Raw genomic sequence first — 16,977 nt, forward strand, 5'->3', positions numbered from 1 at the left:
AGCCCTGAGCACACTGGGTGCTGAGTGCAGTAGAACTAATACATGACAACTGTTGATTAAGGGCTTTTTAAATTAAAAACACATGTTGATACACCCATTTGTTAGACTAGGTATGAAACTGTATTGCATTCTTTAACCCTTCAGGATAATTAATCACAGATAATCAATCTTGCATCATCGTTATGATGTGGTCAAGTAAGAAATTAAAATCACAACTGTAAATTATTACGATATTTTCAGGTTTTCCATGACCGTGGGAACCCTGTTTCTTGGATAACACAAAGGAAATCAATCCAGTTACTGGCTACTCTTGATTCACCAAAATTCTAAACATCCAAGAACTTAGGTACTTGCATGAACAAAATCCAAATTGCATCATGAAAATATTCACACTGCATCTACATTTGGAACTACTTGACTCTACTACTTGAGTGTTCCTGGAGCACACCTGTTTGAACCATTCTCTCTGGCAGCAAAACACCCTCTCAGGTTGCACAGACAGGTCCCCATCAACAATACTCAGAAAGCATGCAGGTTATCTTATCAGAGGGTACATGTGATGTGTTGCACTGACATTACACGCTAAAGAGTGGATATTAAAACTCTCGAAACTGTTATTGAGAGCAGCTTTCCCTGAATGGATATTTTTAGTTTGGCTGCTTGAAGGGTTCAGCTTGTTTTTCCTTCAGAGACTGCAGTGTTGAGCAATACTAGAAAGCAAAGCTGTGAATCACTAGGCACACAGTAGTCTCATGACTATTCTAAAAACCAAACCATGTGGAGAAAGTGAGAAGCAAGAGAGTATGAGAGTGAGAGGATAAAGGTGCTTACACACAAGTTCCAACAGAGTGTTTGACGAATAGGAATGCGCAACGTTTTGGTCGCATAACGGAGAGTCACATTCACAAACATTTGCATTTTTTCCCATGCGTCCTTCCTGATGCTCCATCCCCATTGAAATCAAAGGATTTGTAACATTTTCTGACAACTAATGTGTAGGTGCTTTAGGGCCATGTCCACACTATTAAGTTTTCATTTGAAAGATCTTTTTCTGTACGTTTTGGCCTTCAGTCCACACTGAGACAGCGTTTTTTAAGTGTTTTTCGTCATTGTAGTGTGGACAGGGAAAACGAAGATGTCTGAAAACGATGACGTATTTGTTGTCATGTGATCCATTCAACCCAAAACAATCAAGATAGCGGCCCATGTTGTAGCGACATTGTTGTGCCTGGTATCCACTTTGATAGTATTGTTAAAGATAAATGTTACTTTTAACAACCTTCACATTGCACATTTCAAAGGGGACAGGAAGTTTACTCAGAATTGCTGTCTGACAACGAACGTGATGCTAATTGCATTTCAGACCATACAGAGAACGGTGATTTTTCACATACGCAGTAAGGGGATTTAAGCGTTTTCATACATTTCAGTGTGGATGAGCAACTTTTGGAAAACGCTTGAAAACGGCAGAGTGGATGGAGGGCGTTGTGAAAACGAAACCGCTGTTTTCAAATGTATACGGATTAATGTGAACGTAGCCTAAAACTCAAGTAGAGACTGACAATGCCATCTTCTTACCTCCATAACCAGGAACACAAAACTTGGTGTTTCCTGAAAGAAAAAAACAAAAACATTTTGATCACATAATTTCACTTTAAAACAGCAAATAACCACAAACATTCATCAGCATAACTTATTTAGTTGCATGTTTTCCACTATTCATCCAGCTTGTTGTGGGTATCTAGGTACACGTGTAACTCACGTTTCAAATCCTGGCATTTAACTTATGTATGGTTTACAGTTTTGACACATTAGGCCCCATAACAGCTCTAAGGGCCACTGTGTCAATACTGAGGGACTTAGATGCTGGTCAAATACAAAACAGGAAACCCTTGGTTGAGTTATTGCTTGTATGGTTACTAGTGTTGTCAAAAGTACCGGTACTTCGGTACCAAGTCCATACCAAAATAAAAAAGATGTAACGATACCAGTGTTTCTGCAGTACCGGTAGTACCGAGCACCGACTCAATCCGGTACCAGCGCGCAGTATGACTGACATATGACAGCTTTAAAATGCTCACAGTGTTATTTTGAATGCATGCTCTGTTACTCCTTTTACACTGAAATGGACAATTAATCCAAGTGACATGTCCTAGTGTGATTTATTAAACCGCTAAAGGCTGCAGTCTTAGTGTGGATGAGCTGCATGCTTTAAATAAATGTATAAATCTGACCGCTCATACTCTGGAAACTTCACAGACATTGAGAATCATTCACGTTGTATCAGATGACAAAGCAGAGCACTAATCCACTGTGAACCACACAGCACATGTAAAATCTATATTTCTATGATTAAATCACAGCATTTGTGCTTTAATCTCAACTCAACTTTATTTATATTGCATTTAAAACAACAGAGTTGACCGAAGTGCTTCACAGTAATACAATTTAAAACCTTACATTTCAAAATTACCACATACACAAACACCAGTAATCTAAAACACAAACACTTCCAACATTTCATTTGTCAGACTCAAAGGACAGTGTAAACAGAAGAGATTTCAGACATGAGTTAAAAGTCTTCAATGATCACACTGAACTGTATCGCAAACTGTTTATCCGGAAAAGTGAAGCTTCCGGCAAAAAACACATGTCATAATAAAAGCATGATTCAAAATAAAAGCTAGATGCATGAAATTAAGTAAAACATTTTATAAAAATATATTACAGCTGTATAGTAAAATGTTATATTCTCTGTAATAATAATAATAACAATAATAAATCAATTTATCACAAACAAGACAGCTGTTGAATAAAAGTTTGGCAAAAAAAATGCAATGACATTAAAAAGTTCTATTTTTACTTATTAAAAGTTTTAAGAATCCATTTTGATGATTAAATTAGGGATGTGCAAGACTAGTCGACTAAATGGTTCTGATGCTGCTAGTCGACACTGGAATTGCTAGTCGGTTAATATTTTTCCCCATTAAACTGTTCAACATTTTTACACATTTACGTTTGGCTTTATATTTTTACAGAGGCTGCACTTAAATTACTGTCATATTAATGTTACACATTTTAAATAGAATTAATATTACAAATATTAATCCAGGGCGTGCTGAGTGACTCCAGCCAGGTCTCCTAAGCAGCCAAATTGGCCCAGTTGCTAGGGAGGGTAGAGTCACATGGGGTAACCTCCTCGTGGTCGCTATAATGTGGTTTTTGTACTCGGTGGGGTGTGTGGTGAGTTGTGCGTGGATGCCGCGGAGAATAGCGTGAAGCCTCCACACATGCTATGTCTCCGTGGTAACGCGCTCAACAAGCCAAGTGATATGATGCACGGATTGATGGTCTCAGATGTGGAGGCAACTGAGATTCGTCCTCCGACACCCGGATTGAGGCGAGTCACTACGCCACCACAAGGACTTAGAGTGCATTGGGAATTGGACTTTCCAAATTGGGGAGAAAAGGCTATTTTCAACGAGGTGCCGACTGCTTTACGAGTTAAACTATCTTTTAGTCTGTGTGCACGTCATGCTTAGAATACATTAAGTATATTGTAGGCTATATCACAGGCCTATTTGTTTTTTCTACCCTATAGATATTTATTATTTTTACATTGTAACTGTTATCGGTTAAAGTTCTTTAACAGCTATCATATTAGATCAATGGCTAATGCACGACTGCACGTCATGAAATACGCACAACTTTTCAGTGCATTTGTTTTCTCTCGTAGATTTGGCTTTGTTTAATTATTTTCAACAATGTCCTGACTGTTTTAATATGTTAAGTAACTTTTACTTGGTGAATTCCATTTAGAACAGGCTATTAGGGTTGCGCTATTGGTCCCCCACTAATAATTCATTTGTATTCAGAAAAATAAACCTATATTCACTAAAGGCGAATGCATGTTCTATATTTAATGTACAATGATGATAATGCAAGGTGAGCATGTCACAGATAAATGCCCCTTTTCAGCTGAATTTTGCGGCGGATTTGGAATAGATGAAGTATTTTAAATGGGTTGCATAAACACAATTTTCTGGTTTCTTTATAGACTAGTCAACTCCAAAATTTCGTTTAAACATCAGTGAAATTTGTCGTTCAACACATCCCTAGATTAAATTAAATTAAACTTTAAAATATGTTCTGGAAAATAATAATAATTATTAAACTAATTATTAAATAATTAAAAACAACTTTAAGGTGTGTTCAATAGCACATTATCATATTAGCATATTTTTGCTGTGGTACCGAAATTGGTATCGAGAACCGTGAAATTTCACTGGTATCGGTACTGACTATTGACATTTTGGTACCGTGACAACCAGGGCCGTAGCAAGGTCATCTGGGCCCCCTGACTGTATATTGCTCTGGGCCCCTTTCCTATTAAAAAATACTGTTTAGAATTTGTTGTGGGGCCCCTTGGATCTTTGGCCCCCTAGAATCGTTACCACCTTTGACCTCACTAGCTATGGCCCTGGTGACAACACTAATGGTTACAGCAAACAAGACACCAATGTACAGTATTTAACTTGCTTGCTAGCTCCTCCATCTAGTTTAATGATTCACTGCATGTCTCTGGGAATTAAAGTTGGCAGCCAATCCCCTACTAAATAAAACATAAAAAAATAAACAAAGTAATCCACTATCTTGACTACTTGTTAGTTTTTTCTGGGTTTTCAACGTTCATTTAACTCATGTCTGTAAGTTATAAGTTGAAAAAGGGGAAGGGTAACACAAGTAACACAAAGGTGGCAAGGAAGTGAGTTTGAATTTTTTAATTTGTGTTGATAAAATTCAATAACGTTGCCAATTTCTTGTGTGGTGAAAAGTTCAGCACATTGACGGTGCTCTGCGAATGTGAATGCACCAGTTCTGTAAAACACTGGAGAAACCTAGATATTATTTTGATGAAATGGATTATTAGAACGGTCTTTATTAGAACCTGTTGTCCTACTAGGAATTAATTTCCAAGCCAACGTTAAAGCTTGTGTAACATTGTTCTTGTTAAAATACATTTTATATTTTTGAGCAGATAAGTTATAAGTTCATTCAGTGTAAATAAGGAAACTGGCAAACTTGCCGTTATTAGTCAAGATGAGAAATAAATTTAAGAAACAATTTAAAAATGTTAGTGCTCTTAAATTAAAATGGCAATTGATATGAATATAGTTTAAGTTATCTTAACTTGAAAGTTGAAACAGTGAGGAATTGTATGTTTATTTGACAAGATAAAGTGAGTTTGCTTGAATTGATAATGTAACATAGTAAGTTGCTTTAACTCAGAATATCAAGTTGAAACAACAAATCATCATTAGTTAAACAACTTGTAAAACGTTACTATTTCAGTTGAAACAAAGGTTATCTTCAAGTTGAGTTTACTCACATTTTTAAGGCAGCAGGTGAACTTTTGTTTCGAAGTTTAACCAACTTGAAATGTTTTACAGTGCATAGTGGTCAACACTCCAGCACTTATTCCTCTCCACTGTATCTCATTATCTCATTTAAGATTATATTCAGATGACCCTTTCACAGTCTTCCCAAAACTACACATTTGGCCTTTAAAAAATGACAGCATGACTTTTGAGGCTGGCACTTTATTTCAAAGACACATGAGCAATCATCTACTCTTCTCAACTTAAACTAATTTAATGGACCCTTTTTACAGTAGATATTATTTAAAGTGAAAATGAAAATTATGTCATTTACTCAACCTAATTCCAAACCTGCCTATCTTACTTGTAGAAATCGCAGAATGCTAAGAGAAGTAGGAAAGATAAGTCACAATACACAGATGACCAGTCTGAGATCACTTTATCCCTAGATGGCAAGATTAACCAATCAAAATAGAGTATTCCAGAGAGCCATGTAATAAGGGGGAAATATTTGCTCCCTGGAATTCATTTTTTAGGTGGGCATTCATGTGTTCCCTATCTGTCACTCACTCGATGTTGTGTCGATGTAATGACACTAGGGGTCACTCTTGGGAGCCCGAGACACCTCTGGTCTTTGATAAAAGGCCAATGAAATTTGGTGAGCGGTATTTGCATGCCACTCCCCCGGACATACGGGTATAAAAGGAGCTGGTATGCAACCACTCATTCAGATTTTCTCTTCGGAGCTGAACGTTCACCTCTGCTGGATCTGATGGTGCATTTCAGCAGCTTCTCCCTTCTCTGCACTGGTGCACTGCAGAGAACGCCCCTGGGCGCTTCGGCAGAAAAAAGAGAGTATATTTTCGTGAAAGAGTATATTTCTCTAAAAGAGTGGCACACACGGAACGTCTTTTTAAAGACACGTCTTTTTAAAGATGCCTTTCCGATTGTGTGTTATTCCTGGTTGCGGTCAATACCTCTCAACTTCAGACAGTCACGATCGCTGTCTTTCCTGTCTAGGCGCGACCCACTTGGAGGCAGCGTTCGTGGATGGTTCATGTTCTCACTGCGAGAACATGACCGGCTCCCCGCCTTGGTCCTTCTACCTACGGGTTTGAGGCCAGCGCAGCTAGCACTGGGGGTGATTTGGGGACCCCAATGGGACCGCCTCCGTCGGGTATCCCCCCGTGGACCTCCCATTTCCCAGCACACTCGTCTGCCCCGATCGGGCTTCTGGAGTCCGCCGGCTCGTCTCACGGCGAGTTCGACCTCTTGTTCGGAGCCCGCGAAACTGATGAGCTCTCGAGCGCAGCATCGGAGAGCGGGCTTGTCCAGTCGGACACAGAAGCCTCAGCTGGGCTCCCCCCTTCGGGGATGATTGCCCAGTCACAGGCAGATGCAGAGAAGACGGACATGCTTTCCCGGGCGGCCGCGAGCATCGGGCTAGAGTGGAACACTCCGCTCTCCCCTGAACCCTCGCTGCTCGATGATTGGTTCCTGGGCTCGCGGCGCCGCTCAAAGCAGCCGCGTCCCACTCCAGTGCCTATCTTCCCGGAAGTGCACGAGGAGTTGACAAAATCATGGGATGCACCTTTTACTGCCCAGTCCCGATTTCTCAGTTTCCCTGCCCTCACTACCCTCGATGGCGGGGCGGCCAGGGGCTATACGGCGATTCCCCTGATTTATAAGGCACTCGCGGTGCACCTATGCCCGCAGAGCTCCGCCACCTGGCGTGGACGGCCAAAGCTCCCGTCCAAGCCCTGTAGGTTCACGTCGTCCCTGGAGGCCAAAGCCTACAGCGCTGCTGGACAAGCCGCCTCTGCCCTGCACGCCATGGCTCTCCTGCAGGTCCACCAAGCCAAGGTGCTAAAAGAACTGCACGATTGTAGTTCCGCCCCAGATCTAATGCAGGAACTGTGCTCGGCAACCGACCTCGCTCTCCGAGCGACGGAGGTCACGGCGCGGTCTCTCGGGCAGACGATGTCCACATTAGTGGTCCAGGAGATGGGTGAGGCTGACAAGACATGGTTCCTTGCTGCCCCCATCTCCCAGGCTGGCCTATTCAGTGACACCGTCAAGGACTTTGCCCAGCAGTTCTCGACAGTGAAGCAGCAGACGGAGGTTATCCAGCATATCCTGCCCTGGTGCGGCTCAAGATCCCGCACCCCGTCTGCTCATCACCAAGGGCGTCCCCCTGCGGTGACTGCACCAGCTCCACCGCAGCCCGCCCCTTCGGCTCGGCCCCAGCATGGAGCCCACCGCAGGAAGCAGATGCCACCCGTCTCATGGCCGGCCACCAAGAACCCACAAAGGTCGTCAAAGCGCCCCTGAAAAGGGTGACCCAGGGTCGATGAAACCCACTGCATTGGAGCTGATAGTAAGACCACTTCATCCCCAGTGGAGGGCCGGGTGGAGAATCTTTTGTTGCCTTTTCATTTGATTTTGCCGCATGCCCAAGTGGCTGCGGTACCCAACAGTTCAGCAAAAGAGCGGTTTCCCCCTTCCCTGGATCACATACCCGGTGTGCACGGTCGTCATCACGACCACCGTCCACCTTTTTTCCCTTGCAAGATTGGTGCTCCAGTGGCAGTCTCCCCGCTCCTGCGCGCCCAGCTGTGGCACACATCTGCCCCCAATGTGACAGTCTCCATGGGTTGCGAGGACAGGCCTTTTCCTCCCCCATCTCAGGCTGTTCCAGGGGTGGTCACAAGGAGCCAGGTAAGTGCTTCGATGTCCCTAGACTCAGCACGGCCACGATATGGTGTGGCACCTCGAGCTCCGCCCCTCCTGATGGAGGGAACGAGACGTTGTGTCCCTCCTGCCACAACGCTGAACTACCCGCTGAAATGGCCGGACCTTGTCTCGGCTCCTGAATGAGTGGTTGCATACCAGCTCATTTTATACCCATATGTCCGGGGGAGTGGCATGCAAATACCACTCGCCAATTTTCATTGGCCTTTTATCAAAGACCAGAGGTGTCTCGGGCTCCCAAGGGTGACCCCTAGTGTCACTACATCGACACAACGTCTCGTTCCCTCCAACAGGGAACGGAGGTTACGCAAGTAACAGGATGTTTAATCATATAGAAACTTCTGAAACAATGACTAAACTAACAGCCACAGGTCATTAATTCTCTGCAGAGGCACTGAAGTAGAACAGAATATTATTAAATATACCACATGTAAGAACACAGACCAAAACAAAAAAAACAAAACAAAAAACTGAGGAACTGAGGCAACCACATTTAAATATCTATGGGCAATTTTAATTGCCATTTGGTAATTCCATGACCCTGGTGTCTACCCTGACTAAAGTCCATAGACAGGAATTGTCTCTTGAGTCCAGTTGACCGCATGAGTAGACCTGACTGACTTTACAAGACCTTCCTCCTGTAAGCAAGGCTCTGATCCTCCTCAATAATCGTTCCTTCTTCTCCACAGTCTGAACCCAGCCAATCCCACCTTCCTAAATTTGCTGTAGATCCATTTATGGAACATGGGATCAATGCAGCCTTGGGGCTACAAGGGGCACTGCATTAGTTGTTCGTTGTGACTGTCAGTACGATTACATAATGGGCTGATTTGTGCTGGCTGTGGTGGGGGATGGGAAGGAGAAAGGGAAATGGAGCAGCTTGGGCCAGGGGGAGGGGGGGCGGGGGTGTCGATGGGCAGTAGGACGTCAATGACTTCGCAATTGCATATCAGCCTCGCATTTTATCAGCCGTTTCTTGAACTTGACCTATCCTTATGTCACTCTGTTCAGGCCAAATGGTCTAACTGTGTGTGAGATGCACAAATCACAAGCCATTTAATGAGAGAGATTGCGTTGACCAAGTGTGGACTGTAAAAGAACAACAAACAGCCATAGGACCACAACCACATGCTGTCCAAACACAAGTGCCACCCTTATTTTCTTCTGCAGTTTTTTACTTGGGTCTTGGCAGGAGACTAAATTCCACTAGGGCTTTTGCCAAACAACATGTATCATGAGCAGTCGTGATGAAATCTTTCATATACAACATTTAAAAAACTGATTAAATGGATGACAAATGACAAAATATTTTACAAAAATAGATCAGTTACCAAACACTTAACTTTGAACACACATATTGAGAGCTTAAGGAACTTAATTTAGCCTACTCTCAAAGTAGGGTTGCGCCACGTACACAAGTAAAAAGGACTTTAATATTGGTCTGTTTCTCACCCACACTTATCATATCACTTCTAAAGACATGGATTAAACCTCTGAGTCGTATGGATTACTTTTATGCTGCCTTTATATGTTTTTTGGAGCTTCAAAATGTTGTTACTAGGGATGTGACGAGATCTCATGTCACGAGATCTCGCGATATTAAAACGTGACAATATTTCTCGCTGAGGTGAAAAGCTGTCTCACGATATCAGCATGATGGAGTGTGAGGGTGAAATTAGCATAAAAGATGCCTCCACCACTTTTAAATCGTTTGTGTGGCAGCATTTTAGATACCCGGTGGAAACAATAAAGGGCGACAGAGTGACAGACAAGACATGAACAAAGGCTGTGTCTCGTTTGGAAGGCTGCATCCTCCGGAGGTTGCATTTATCGGCCACATACATCATTGAAGCTGTCTCGTTTCATTTATTTATTTTTTTGTCTTTCTTTTTCTTATTTGTTATCTATTGTCAATGCCTTTTATGTATATGCACTTACATTTATACAATTGTTAACCTTTTTGCATTCCCAATAAATAAAACAAATTTAAACAAATTAAACAAGACAGCCTCGATGACGTATGCGGCCGACAAATGCGTCCTCCGGAGGACACAGCCTTCCAAATGAGACACAGCCAATATGCAAGCACTGTAAGAAAATAGTGCCGTACACCGCGGCTAACACAAGCAGTATGCAAAGACACCTACAGAACCACCGCAGCTCTCAACTAAAATCAACCAGGTCTGAAGAGACTCAAGTGAAATCATACAGGAGAGAAGCAAATCAGTTGAGTTTGTGGCAAAACCTTTTACAGTGCTTGCATATTGTTCTGTCTTTTACTGCATATGATAATTCATACTCAGAAAGTAGAACTGAAGTGACATCATTACAAGATGATTAGTTAAAACATTTCAAAATGCACCTGCATTGTTTTGCATTTTGTGACTTTCAGTCGAATAAAAGACTATTTTTCCAGTCATATACACTACTGGTTAAAACTTTTGAAACACTTGACTGAAATGTTTCTCATGATCTTAAAAATCTTTTGATCTGAAGGCATATGCTTAAATGTTTGAAATTAGTTTTGTAGACAAAAATATAATTGTGCCAGCATATTAATTTATTTAATTATAAAACTAAAATTTAATAATAATAATAAAAAAATAAAAAAAGAAACGTTTTTGAAACTGATGACTTGGACCAAATAATAAAGAAAAGCAGCTAATAAGTGCCCAACATAGATGGGAACCTCTTCAGTACTGTTTAAAAAGCATCCCAGGGTGAAACCTCAAGAAGTTAGTTGAGAAAATGTCAAGAGTACATTTCTGCATATTCTAGGCAAAGGGTGACTACTTTGAAGATGCTAAAATATAACATAGTTTTGATTTATTTTGGATTTTGTTTAGTCACAACATAATTCCCATAGTTTCATTTATGTTATTCCATAGTTTTGATGACTTTACTATTATTCTAAAATGTGAAGAAAAAAAATTATAATAAAGAATTTAAAGAAGAAGTGTTTCAAAACTTTTGACCGGAAGTGTATATAGTGTTAAAATATTATCTCGTCTCGTTCTCGTGAACCCAGTATCGTGTATCGTCTCGTCTCGTGAGCTAAGTGTATCGTCACACCCCTAATTTGTTACCCATTCACTTGCATTGTATGGACCTACAGAGCTGAAATATTCTTCTAAATATCTTTGTGTTCAGCAGAAAAAAGAAAGTCATACACATGGGATGGCATGAGGATGATGAAAATGATGAGAGAATTTTCAATAACTTTGGGGTAAACTATTCCTTTAATGTGTGTTTAGAACTAGCTTGCATATCTGGCAGCTCGCTAGCATCCTTGGCCACAGAGTGGAGTATGGAGTATGGAGAATAACAGGAAAGTTTAAACTATGCACATACTTAACAAAACAATACTATTTTTGTAAAACAGTTTAATGTTTTTTTTAACTAAAATACCATTTATTGCAACAAACTATTTTGAGAAGGGCGGCGCTTGGGATGGGCTACTGGGACTTAAGCCCCAAATGTTTTCAGTAAAGCCTCAAATGTTTTTATCATCGTAGTGATGTTAAAAGTACCAGTGCTTCAGTATCAAGTTTATACAAAAATGTAAATATATAAAAAAAATTATAATATTTTTATTTTCTCCCCTTTTTCTCCCCAATTTGGAATGCCCAATTCCCAATGCGCTCTAAGTCCTCATGGTGGCGTAGTGACTCGCCTCAATCCGGGTGGCGGAGGACGAATCGCAGTTGCCTCCAAGTCTGAGACCGTCAATCCATGCATCTTATCATGTGGCTTGTTGAGCGCGTTACCGCGGAGTCATAGCATGTGTGGAGGATTCACGCAATTCTCCGCGGCATCCACACATAACTCACCACGCGCCCCACCGAGTGTGAGAACCACATTATAGCGTCCACGAGGAGCTCATGTGACTCTACCCTCCCTAGGAACTGGGCCAATTTGGTTGTTTAGGAGACCTGGCTGGAGTCACTCATTTTGATGTGGTCTTCTTAGAAATCTGAACTATTTCTAGCAATGTGCATAATGAGAGAAGGGGTGGGTAAACATATTGTTTTTCTGATGCATCATGATCTTCATTTGAACAATCTCAATATCGATTCTTAAATCCCATGATCGATCTTTCACTCAGTGCGCAACCCTCCACTACAATGAGAGGAAATCACTCGCATTTGCAACCAAATTTCATGCTATGTGATTAAAGTGAATACATTAATTTGTCCATATTTAAAAAGACAAAATGTGACCAAAATGATGAAAAAGTAATAAAATATAATTAGTAAAATTAATATTTTCCTAATGAACCTAGTTGAAAGGTCCCCAGTATAATTAACAGCATTAGCTGGGAGAGAATTTCTTTTATATGTAAGCAAAAGGGACATTATAACTGAAATAAACCCATATAAAACGATATTGAATCGAGAGCTTGTGAATCGTAATCGAATTGAATCGGGGAATCTGTATCAATACCCAGCCGTAATGAGAGAACACAACATCCTAAGGCTGAAAGGAGAAAGCTATGTTGTTTCACAGGGGTGTCATTGACTGTGTGGACCATACAGATGAAGATGTTCTCAGGACATTTGAAAAGCAACTTCCCTGGAGGTAAAACTGTGAGTGTGGCACAAAAGAGTATGGTTATCAACAGGAACAGGTAAAGAACAACAAATCACATTTTCATGCAAGCCCATGAATCTTATTGATATAAGATAGAGAAAGAGATAAGATACAAATAAGCATGTTTTCTTGTGTCTACTGCCCACGTAGAGCTGGTAAATAAACAGACAGCCCACACTTTTTGCAATGTAGGTGGTTTTGAGGAAAGAAATGAATGAGAAATAAATGTGAGCTTCTGTTTGCTTCCTTAATTCTGGGCAGTGGGCATACAGAGAGTACATCCTTTGACTGCAGAGCTAACTAATCTATAATGTGCATGAATAGATTTATTATCCTACATAATGACAATAGGTGTCAATGAACTTAAAGAGCAAGGCAGATATTTGTTCCTACAGGCAGCTCTCAATTGATAGCAGGTTCCCCATGCTGTTTTTGTCTTCGTTCGTCCCCACACCCATCGTCTTCATTTGAATTCATCACTCCCAGTTTTCTCAGAAAACTGAAGACAACAAGTCAAACCGTCCTCCACTGGGACACAGTGTTCTATAACAGGAAGTTCAAGTTTTGTTTTGGTACGGTGAGAGACAGCTTCCACAAATGACTGCCTGATGCATATGTGATTCATAAACAAACCCAGCTCCTCCCACCCTCCCTCAAAACCCCGTCCCCTTCACATTAGTAGAATCCCATCCCATTTCACATATCCATGCCAGAATCCCTCCAGTCCTTATCCTTCACTACAAATTTCCCTGTTTACCATGTAACTCTACAACCCTCACATTTAAATGTTTATTTTTGCAACATAAAAACAACTGATCAGCACTTCCCCTTTTCTTAAAGGGGTAGATCTCTCATCATTTGCTCACCCTTATGATATCCCAGGTGTGTATGACTTTCTTTCTTCACCAGCACACATTTGAAGAAAAATAGAAAATATCTAGGTCCGTAAAATGCAAGTAGATAATCTGACTTTTGAAGCTCCAAAAATCACAGACAGTCAGCATAAACGTCATCGATACGACTCCAACGGTTAAATTAATGTCTTCTAAAGCGATACGATCACTTTTGGTGTGAAAAAAGATAAATATTTAAATTCTTATAATCTGCCTATATAATACAACTATAATAAACTATAATCCAACACATCCAGTAAACTTCACGAGTCGTGGGTGGATTTCACACGGTCTCTTGTGACATATTTGCATTGGTATTCACTGAGCGTTCACGTCTGATCTAAGTATACTTTGGGCTTAAATGATAAGGGATAGTGCACCCAAAAACTAATATTTTGTTATCATTTACTCACCATCATGTAATTCCAAAACTCATATGACTTTCTTCCATGGAACACAAATAGAGAAATTTTCAAGAATGTACTGGTTGCTCTGTTCCATGCGATTATAATGAATGGGGATTGAAGCTTTCAAGCTTTGAATAAGACACAGAGCACCACAAAAGTAGTCCACACGACTTGTGCACTATATTCCAAGTCTTTTGAAGTCATACGATTACTTTGTGTGAGGAACAGAGTCAAATTTAAGTCGTTATTCATGAAAATCATGACATTTGACCAAGCTCTCCATAATGAGTTTATGAGAGAAGTAGCGATGTCTGATTTGTCAATGAATCATTCTCTTCAATAAATCAGAACAAGTCGGATATTTTCTTGAATCAGCTGATCCAGTCTGAAAACCTGTCTGAATAACTCTTTCACAAATTAGACTCATTCGATTCTCAGTTTAACTCACTGGCTCAATTATCCGGTGCCAATTATCAGTAAATAACCAATTACATTTCTGTCAGATTCTTACCCTAAGCTATTGTATGGCTTCAGAAGACTTGGAATACAGCATAAAAATCATACTGGAATACAATGCACCACATTTAGGATACTTTTATGGTGCTTTTGCATCCTTTTTGAAACCTGAAAGCTCCAGTCCCCATTTACTGTAATTGCATGGAATAGAGAATCCAGTACATTCTTCAAAGTTTCTCCTTTTTGTGAAGATAGAAAGTCAGATGGTTTTGGAATGGCAAGAAGGTGAGTAAATGATGACTGAATTTTCATTTTCCCTTCACTATCCTTTTAAAGAGAGAACCGTAGAAGACCAGCAGTGTTATACAGAAAGAAAGAATGAACACCCTGTTATTACATCAGATCTCCAGCCTCCCTCTGCCTGCACAGGAACACCACTGAATAGCATTTGACTGGAGCTGCACAGTCCTCACTGCAAGCCTGTAATTAAAACAGCTGTGGAGATATCTCCAGCTCCATCACAGACCTCCATTCAGAAAGACTCAATAATGCTCCAACATCTCTATCTGTATGTGTGGACATATATGTGAACTCGCATTGACGTTGGCATTACTCACAACTAGATTTCATTCACATTTCCTCCTCATGTGGGATGAGACCGTAGGCCTGGCTCACAGCGGTACCGTGTTGCATATGCTCGGTGTGGCATGGTGGGACCAGAGGGCCGTCTCTCAAAGCGGTGCTGAAATGGGAAAGGGCAAGTACTCCCAGTTGCTCCGCTTTAACTAGACACCTCTGGCAGGGTACAAAAAAGTAAATCCTCCAAACGTCTTTAATGACAGTGGATTGTGAACAGTCTACAGTGTTGTAATTAGGCTCAGGAGAGTGTTCCAACAATATTCCCCAGGGCTTCGAGCTGCCATCAGGAGAAATGTGGTACATAAAGGTCACATTCTTCTGAAGTATGCAGCTCTTTCTTTGCAATACCACCAAGGTAAAAAGGTCCATTCCCATGATTTGAGAAGCAATCAAGCAGGTATCCACTTGTCTTATATTTATAGTGTTTATAGTAAATTAATCAAATGACATATTTGCAAATAAACTGCGAGTTCATTTAATCCAGAGGGAAAAGATGCTAAGACACTTTCGACCAAATTTTGCAAGCACTCAACAAGACCAGCACAAAGAAGAACATGGCTGCCGCTGACATTTTAGTACAATTACTGAATTACTTTAGTATAATTAGAAAAGTATTTATTTAGTATTCTAACGGTTTGCAGCTGTACCATTGGTTTTGACAGACAGATGGTCCTACTTTGTTATGAGTGCAAAATTATTCTGCTTTTTTTTTTTTTAATAGCTAAAAAAAGGTGCCCAATGCAAGACTGAACATTAAGCAAGAAACCAGTGGCTGTTTTTGATGTCTGCAATGTTAGTCCCAAGCTGCTCAAACTACAAATTAGACAAACTATCCAATTATGAAAGCTGAAATAAATGTGTTACATTAGATTGCAAATAACTGCGTGTATCTCCGAGCTGCCGGACATTCTGCGCTTAACAGCAGTGCTTTTCCATTTCATACACTGTCATGTATGAAATGTCATGTATGTCAATCACATACATCACAATTTCAGTTGCCAAGTCCCACCCATTTGAGAGATCGACCAATCAAATCTGTGCTTCCTGGTGGGACAAAAATACTTCGATTGAAAGCCCAATGTCCAATAGGCAATCAGATGCAGATCCAATGCAAACAGTGTGCAAAAGCTCCCATAGACTCCCAGAGAATTAATCAAAATTAAAAATTAAAAAAAAAAGAGAGAAGCGCTGCATCCAGTTGGGACCCAAAATTACGTGTTTAGAGCCTCGGTCCAATGAACATCGATGTTTTGCACCTTTGGTTTGAATAGAACAGGTATCTGCCACAGACTCCCATTGAAGCACAGCTTCAAAAATGCTCTATGGGCCCCAGAATTAGCTGACTTCTATGGACATATTCATGTAGAAAAAAAAAGAGGATTGCGTGACCTGAATGAACAGCACAATAGTGATGTGATATTTTACACTTTTATTCGCTTAAATATTGAAATGCGCAAAGAATAATTTGTAATTTATATAGATTATTTGTACATACAGAGTATTAAACTCATCATTGCTGCATTTCTTATGAAATCAGAAGCTGTGCTTACCATGTAATAGTAAAGATATCACCACTGCTAAAAACATACTCTACGAAAGCACAAACTTCAACTAACTTGCACAGAAATATTCTCTACAAACTGTTATGGCCATGACAGTTGTTGACATGGAGGACAAATTTGACCGTTGAAGAAGATGTAGCACCCCTTGTGGCACAGCTGACAATGCAAACAATATGAGAAATTGAGCTAGCATAGCAAGTATATTTCAGGTCATATGTGACACTCACAGTATGAGCACTCATGAGGGTACATACAACGACACATATTTTTCATAACAATCTAACTAGCGTTCACATGTTCT

General features: G+C 40.6%; 1 protein-coding gene across 2 annotated transcripts in view; it reads right to left on the reverse strand.

Moving 5' to 3' along the window:
• LOC127429724 (serine/threonine-protein kinase ULK2-like) overlaps positions 1–16,977 on the reverse strand; it is a 60,544-nt gene that overhangs the window by 31,923 nt on the left and 11,644 nt on the right. For both annotated transcript variants that reach the window (XM_051678843.1, XM_051678842.1), the window contains exon 4: positions 1,579–1,611. In XM_051678843.1, the coding sequence (XP_051534803.1) occupies positions 1,579–1,611 (33 nt within the window). The remainder of the gene's footprint in view (positions 1–1,578; positions 1,612–16,977) is intronic.

This window comes from Myxocyprinus asiaticus, chromosome 39, assembly GCF_019703515.2.
Source record: "Myxocyprinus asiaticus isolate MX2 ecotype Aquarium Trade chromosome 39, UBuf_Myxa_2, whole genome shotgun sequence".
In the NCBI taxonomy this organism is placed as follows: domain Eukaryota; kingdom Metazoa; phylum Chordata; class Actinopteri; order Cypriniformes; family Catostomidae; genus Myxocyprinus; species Myxocyprinus asiaticus.